This window comes from Condylura cristata, unplaced genomic scaffold, assembly GCF_000260355.1.
Source record: "Condylura cristata isolate star-nosed mole 26May11 unplaced genomic scaffold, ConCri1.0 scaffold00039, whole genome shotgun sequence".
Lineage (NCBI taxonomy): Eukaryota > Metazoa > Chordata > Mammalia > Eulipotyphla > Talpidae > Condylura > Condylura cristata.
The window spans coordinates 5,659,330-5,666,945 of NW_004567140.1; the positions used below are offsets into that span (position 1 = coordinate 5,659,330).

General features: G+C 57.3%; 1 protein-coding gene across 3 annotated transcripts in view; it reads left to right on the forward strand.

Annotated features, from left to right (window-relative positions):
- The window catches only part of SLC12A3 (solute carrier family 12 (sodium/chloride transporter), member 3), a 32,590-nt gene extending 26,625 nt beyond the window's left edge, over window positions 1-5,965 (forward strand). For 2 of the 3 annotated variants that reach the window (XM_004693587.1, XM_004693588.1), the window contains exons 25-26: window positions 1,126-1,193; window positions 5,819-5,960. In XM_004693587.1, the coding sequence (XP_004693644.1) occupies window positions 1,126-1,193; window positions 5,819-5,960 (210 nt within the window). Of the gene's footprint in view, window positions 1-1,125; window positions 1,194-5,818 lie in introns of all 3 variants that reach the window. The other variant, XM_004693586.1, reaches the window with a different exon arrangement.
- The last annotated feature ends 1,651 nt before the right edge of the window (window positions 5,966-7,616 follow it).

Here is a 7,616-nt window from a genome sequence, read left to right on the forward strand (position 1 = left end):
TCCCCACCCAGCCCGCGCACCCCACCTCCCCTGCCCTCTCTTCCCTAGCACCAAGCGGTTCGAGGACATGATCGCCCCCTTCCTCCTGAACGACGGCTTTCGGGACGAGGCCACCGTGGCGGAGATGAGGAGGGACTGCCCTTGGAAGATCTCAGACGAGGAGATGAACAAGAACAGGGTGAAGGTGCGGGAGAGCCCCCACAGTCCGTCCAGCTTCCCGACGTCCCTCCCCCACCCCACCACCCTCTGGGTGTCCTCAAGCCACAAAGGCTGGGAAGCAGGTGGCCAGTTTCATTTTGCCCTGGGGAAGGATTCACAGACAGTGCTGAAGGTCAAGGTGGAATTTGTCCAGTGGCCGACAAAGCTGGCTGACCTCTCCCCTGGACCTCTCGCTCCCACCAAGCGCAGCCACAAGCCACAGATACCCCCCCCACTTCCAGACACTTCTGCAAGACTCAAAGGAGGGTGACAGCAGCATGGTGGCCACTGTGGTCATTTAAGGGGGGCCCCACCGTCCTGTGCGCTCCGGCCAGTGGCCCCCTCCACTCCTCAGGGTCACTGTGCCCTCAGAGGACATCCGGGAACCTCTGGAGACTCTTTGGGCTGTCACCACTGGGGAGAGAAGTTGCCACTGTCCCTGAGTGAGCAGAGGCCGGGGACGCTGCTGTTGAACTTGGACAGTTCCCAGCCCCCCGGACGGTTCCCATGACGAAGCACATCCCCCCGAAAATGTCAGCCGTGGCGGTGGAGAATCGGTTCCACCCGCGGTCACCCCCCGAGTGCCAGTCATGTCTGAACAAGTGTGGAAACCTGGGGTGGGAGGGAGCTCCCCACAAGCTGAGGGGGGCAGCGAGACCTAGTCGAGTTCTCGCTGCTGTGAGCTCCCGGGGCTGAGCCCTAAGCCAGCTCTCGATGCCAAGCAAAGTGGCCTCTCCCCAACCTGGTTAGGGGTGGCCATGGTCAGCAGGGCAGGCAAGGAAAATCCAAGGAGACTTCTCGAGGAGGGCAGGGTGCCCTCCTCCTCAATAATTCAGGCGCCCAACTTGAATGTTGGCAGGGCCCCAGGGCTAGTTGGGGGGCTCACTCACCAGGACGCGAGAGTGACCAGGTGGTATTGTCGCCCAGTCCCTCCGGCAGGTGAGACTGAACGAAATCCTGCTGGACTACTCCCGGGACGCTGCCCTCGTGGTCATGTAAGTAGCCTGGGGGCTGTCGCCAAGGCCTGGAGTGTCCACTCTGGATGGGGCATGGGAGCTAGCTGGGCCTTGAGCCTTGAGCCGGAGCCCCGGCAGCCACAGCGCCCGTAACTGGCCCAGGAAGCCTCTCGGCACATGTCCGGGCCTGCGCCTGCCCCTTGACTCTCGCCTGAGAGCCACTGCTGGGCTGCAGGCCCGGAAGTGTCCCGTCTCACGGCTCCTCTCATTGCTGCTCGTTTCTGGTTCGTCACCTTCCCCTGCCAAACGGAGCTTGGCAAAGGGGACCCAGCTCGTCCCAGAAGAAAATCCACTTCCGGTTGTTTGGAATCTCCCAGCCCTTTATGGCCATCCGCCACCCTCAAGCGATGCTGGTGCCAAGCCTGGGCAGCAGAGGTAGCCCTGCCCAGTCCCGCTGTTCCCAGGCTCCCAGGGCTGCCTGCACTCCTGTCCAGTTACAAGCGCCGTAGCCGGCAGGAACAGGCCAAGGCCGGCTGAGAGGAAGGCCACAGTGGCTCGGGGCCGGTCCCAGGGTCCTTCTCAGACACCAGGAGGAGGAAGGCCATGGTCAGCCTAGCCCCTGACACCCCACAGAGGGGGGCCCAGCTCAGGCAGAATGAGGGAGCTTGCTGGCCCAGGCAAACAAGTGGCCTTGCTTCTGTTCCCTGCAAGCCTAGCTGTCCGGGAATTTGCAGGGCAACCAAGAAGAACCTGTTTGGTCATACCCTGAAGCATGCGCACACGTCACTTTCAGGGCCTTTGAAAACTGGAGTTGTGGAGTCCCTTGTGGAGAAATTGTGAAGAATGTCATGGTCATTGCAGCAGTGCTGACCCCGGCAGGGACCCAGTTACATGTGGAGGGGTGATGTCACTGAGGCCCGTGGAGCTGGCTGGGCCCCGATCAAGGCTTCCCGTCCCGGGGCTCTGAGGGAGACCATTTTTTGCAAACAGAAAATGCTCAGCAGCTCTTTTGATATAGGGACCTTCAGTATGTTGCTTAGGGTGAGGCTGGCCGGGTCGTGGACTAGGTCAGAGTCCAAGGCCAGTGGGGAGGTTTCTCCAGGCGAGGGCGTCTCCCCAGATCTTTCCTTGAGGGTGGTAGCTGGCTTGTGCCTCTGGGGCACGTGTGGGTGCCAAACCAGGTGCTCATGATAACCCGTCTGTTCAGAGAGGCAGGCTGGCATTGGTCTCCGCCATTAACCCACCTGTGGCCTAGGGCAAGTGACCCCACCTCTCTGTCCTTCATTCCCCTGACTCTAGAGAAGACTCAGAGACATTATTTTCAAGACTCTTTGACTCCAATAATTTATGATTCCAAGTTTATTTGCCATGAAAAGGAGTGAGTCTGTCAAGCCCTAAGATGAAGCGTTTCACCCTGGAGATCACCACCTGCTGGCATTGCTCCCCTCCCCCACGCAGCCCCCACTTCCAGAGGAGGGGACCCCCACAGCCTCTGTGGGATCAGCTGCTATCAACCCTGGAGATCCAGGCACCTTAGTTAGAGAAGACTCCAGAACTGGTGGCCTACCCAAGGGGGCAGCTACAGCAATTACCAGCAGGGCCTGCTGCCGTGGGAGGGGACAGCAACTGCCTTTGCTATCCAGCCGGGTCCTTCCAAAAGTTCCCTCCAAGGGACTCCTGCATCAGATCCACCAGGTGACCATGGAAAGTGGCAAATATCTCTATTCTTTCCAGAACACAGGGCTTGGGCCCAGAAACCTGCATTCCCCAGGAATACTGAGGAATTTGCCCAAACCTGAGCAAAATGGCAAAGCCACACCACATGGCATCTGGGGGATTTGGGGGCAGGCCCCGGGGCTGGCAGCGCAGCCCTGGGGGTTTACCCAAGACCACAGCTGCTTCGTGTACTTGTTCACGACCAGCTGAGCTCGCAGACGTCAGCCAGCTCAGTGGCCAGCGCAGCAGCCTTGACAAGACCCACACCTGTCCCTGGTCTAATCTTCAGGCCCAGACTCTTCTTTTTTCTGAAAAGACTCCTCATTGAATCCAAATACAACAGTCACCTCCGCACCACACTTACCACCCCGGGTGAGGACGCCAGGGTGAGCGTACCCTTTTCCTGACGGAGCCTCTGTGACCGGCTTGGGGCCTTCGTCACTCTCCAGACACTAGGTGGTTCTGTGTTACCTCTGCCTTCTCCCGGGACAGACACACGTTGGGGACGGGGAAACTGAGTCTCCCCAGGGAAACTGAGTCTCGTGGGAGTTCAGCGACTTGCCCGGGGCCTCACTGCTGAGAAGAGGGGTCAGTCTGGAGGTCTAGGAGATGGTTCTGCTACAGGGCTGTTGTTCCCTACCCAGCTTAGCTCCAACGCCGCCTTTCTTTGTGGCTAAGAGATGCAATTCTGAACAAAATCGTTTCTTTGTTAGGAAGCAGCTTTATTTCTAAAGATAAGTAGCTTAAGCTTGAACAGCCCGTGAGCTGGGGTAGAAAGTCTCCCAGGGCCTGGTGAGTGTTCTGGGGGGGTAGGTCCCTGGAACTTCACCCGAAGCTGGAAGGTCTGGCCCTGCCAGAACAGCTGCCATCCTCTGGGGCCTTTGAAGCGTCCACATTCCACCCCAGCCGGCCTGAAGCAGGCACCAGGGGGCCTGCTCCATGTAGGCCTCTGGCGTAGCTGTTAAGTCAGCAAGATTTGGTTCCAGCTTCCCACTTCCCTTCCCCCTTGAGGGTGAGCAAACACCAACGCTTTCTGGCTGAGGTGGCGTGAGCTTAATACCAGTCCTTTCCCACTGCTCCCCCGAGTGCAGGGAACCTTGCCTTCTTTTTATTTTAAGATTTATTTATTTGTGCATATAAAAACTGAGGAATAGGCCCAAAGTGCGGGGGGTGAGAGGATTTCCCAGAGACGGAGTGGGGAGCAGAACAGGCAGATGGACTGAAATACACTGCTGAGGGGGGAAGGGGGAGGCAGGAGAGGTCTGCTGCCCCATGTGGGTCAGCTCCCTGGTTGGGGTGCTGCAGTGGCTGGGACAGCTTCGTAATGCTGAGACTTAACCCCTTGTGCCACCAGGGAGGCCCCAGGGCCTTGCTTTTTAAAGGCAGATAATGGTTGTCCCAAGTGATGGAATTTTAAGGAGAGGGACAATTCTTTTATTATTATTATCACTAAAGATGTACTTATCTATGCATACAGACCTGGGGTACAGGCCAGAGGTGCAGGGGGTGAGAGACAGAGCAGGGAGCAGAACAAGAAGTCTGACAAAGCACACTGCTGAGGGGAGCAGCAGGGAGACAGGAGAGGTCTGCCGCACCCTGTGGGTCACTCCCCGTCCAGGGACCAAACTCGTGCTGAAGGGCTGCAGACAGCTTCGTAGTGCTGTGCTTTAACCTGTTCTGCCACCAGGGAGGGCCCAGGGGGCAATTCTGGAGGCCTGGGTCCCTTCTCAGTGGAGCGGGGGGCCGCAGTGCAGACAGCAGCTGCTGGGATCACCCCAGGGCCCAAGCTCCAGCCCAGCCAGGGTGTCCTGGGTGGTGGCTTCGGGCTGATCAGTGAGGACCACAGCTGTTGAAGAGCAGTCACTTCCATGTGGCGGCCTCAGGGTGCCCTGGGCACTCTGTCTTCTTAAGAACTCACAACCATCCCCAGAGGGAGGCTTATGTGTCCTCACTTTAAGGAAACGAAAACTGAGGCCGTGGCCCAGGTAGCGGCATTGCCGGGACCTGAAGCGACGTCACACCGCGTCCCCTTTCTGCTGCCTCCCTCGGCCGGAGAGAGGGCAGAGTGGTGCCAGTCTCCAGGGCTGTCTTGGGGTTTGGATGAAACAATGCTGAGGGTATTGTTTGGGGAAAAAAAAGCCCTGTAAAGTGCAGTCCTCAGAGGGTGCCAGCGCCCCCACTCACTACAGGTGACACTCGCTGGTCTCTAAGACACTGCCGTCCCCAAGGGCCTGGCAGTGTGGCCAACCCGGTGCATTTCTGGAACCTCAAGTGGATAGAAAGTCACTTCCTGAAATAACCATGAAAACGCAGCTGCATGGCTCCTAAGGTGTCATTTGCATAGCACTACAGTTCAGACAGGGACCCTGGGGCGCGCAGTGGGGTCTGGTGTGACCTATGGGGCCCAGCTGTGTGGGGGCCATGTTCTGGGCACACGAGAAAGGGCAGTGAGCAGGACAAACCCAGCCCATGGGTGCGCGATAAACATTCTAGTGGGGAGAAACAGATGACAAATAAGCAAATGAAGGAATAGGAGTGTCGGTGCTCCGAGGACGGAGCAAGGAGTTGTGCACGAGGTGAGACGGCTGCGTAACTTAAGTGAGCCCGCCAGTGTTCTGCAGAGGGCCGGACACATCCCATGCAAAGGCCCTGAGGCAGGCGTGCGCCCGCCATGTTTTCTCAAGAATGGAAAGAAGGCCACACGGAGATGGAAGTGTGAGCTAGGCTGCGGTTGATGGGAGGTGAGGTTGGACACCCTCCTGGGCACCAAACTCGGGGGCTTAGAGCTGAGGGGACATTTTAGTGTGCTTTAAGAAGAGCAGACGGTCGTTCTGAGGATGGCTGGGAAGGAGGGGCTGTGACGGGGACCGTAAGCAGACGCCAAAGCAGGAGCTGGGCTGCGTGGCGCCCTGGTAACAGCTGTCCTGCTGCTTCTTCCTGCCTCGCAGCACCTTGCCCATCGGGAGGAAGGGGAAGTGTCCGAGCTCGCTGTACATGGCCTGGCTGGAGACGCTGTCCCAGGACCTCAGCCCGCCGGTCATCCTGATCCGAGGAAACCAGGAAAACGTGCTCACCTTTTATTGCCAGTAACTGCAAGAGCGGGCAAAGTCTGCCAGTGAGGGCGTGCGGGCGCCGGCCACCTCCCCACGGGCCAGAGTGCCCTGTGCTCGTCAGCTGGTAGCAACTGGGAGCCAACAGAAGAAGCTGATGGATCTCCAGACTTCGGCTGGACCCCGTTTCATCGGACCGTCCCCTGGGTTATGTTTTTATGGGGTGGAGAAGGAGCAGGCGTGGAAAATTCTCTTGCAGATCCTGTCCCTCCTGTGTTTTCTTTTGACACCGATTACAACGAGTTCAGATTCCAGTGCTTGATTTATGTACACGTTGAGTTGGAGAGCTGGATGTGACGCTGGGCAGTTTCTACACACCTTCCCTGGGCGCGTCCCTTCGCCCTGCCCCCTCCCCCAGATGGGCTCACCTGGAGCCCTTGAAGTGGGGAACCAGAGCCTCTGAGCACCCATAATAATGCAAATCTCCTTAAGGGTCCCCTTCACTTTTTTTTTAAACATTTACTTATGCACATAGAACATCTGTACAGGCCAGAGATGCAGGGGTGTTGAGAGGATTCCCCAGAGACAGAGTGGGGAGCAGAACAGGCAGATGGGCTGAAATCCACTGCTGAAAAGAGCATTAGGGAGACAGGAGAGGTCTGCTGTGCCATGTGGGTCAGCTTCCTGGCCGGGATCCGTCTCGTGATGCAGTGGCTGCAGACAGCTTTGTAGTGCTGTGTTCTAACCCATTTCGCCACTGGGGAGGGCACCCCCTCCCGGGCACCCCCCTCACTTTCAGTAACTTGTTTTCAGTGTTCTGGTTGGTTGTCTGGTAGTTCAGAAATTTCAAACATTTTTTGACTGCAACTTACAGTAAAAATAGTTGGCACTGAGATTTGAACCAAACATGTACACAGAAACAAGGAAACCGAAGTGTCACCAGACAACATGCATCCTCACGACAGGTGACACGCCCTCTGTTTTCCCTCTTTTGCTCTTTTTCATTACAATCCTCTAAAATGAGTTTGGGGCCCACTGCTGGGGGCGGAACCCCCATCTGCAAACCACAGCTGAGATTTCCCTTTGTGCCTGTGTCTTTTCTTCAGGGCAGGGGGTCTGCTGTTTAGGGGTGAGCGTGGGCCCTGCAGTTTCCCTAGCTACTCCCGCCCGCAAGGGAAGGGAATTAGAGAAAGTCTGGGACAGGTAGTGGCAGCGGCTTGGGTGAGAAAGGAGAGGGGAGACTCGGGGAGCCTCCGTGGAGGTTTGCTTAGAGATGTGCACTTGGTGCATCAGGAATGGGGGTGCAGAGAGAGCGTGTCCAGACAGGAAGACTAGGCAGAAGCCCAGGAAGCCCAGTGAAAGGGCAAAGAGGAGGAAGCCTGGAGAAGAGATGGAAACAGCAAGGAGCTGAGCGCCTGGGAGGGGGGGTGGGGGGGAAGGGGGGGACGGACCAGCCAGGAGAGAAGGGGGTCACACAGAGAATCTGGGGGAGACAGACTTTGTCTAGATACAGGTTTCCACTTCCTGTGGCTTGAACTCCCCAGAGTGTTTGAACCAAACAAACTAGACTGCGAGAGCAGAACTATTGGGTTGTCAGACCCAATAAAAAAGTCATGACACATTTTTGCTTGAAAAACAAATTCACCATGACTTTTCTGACAGCCCAATATATGACAAGATGTGTGAAGTCGGTGGG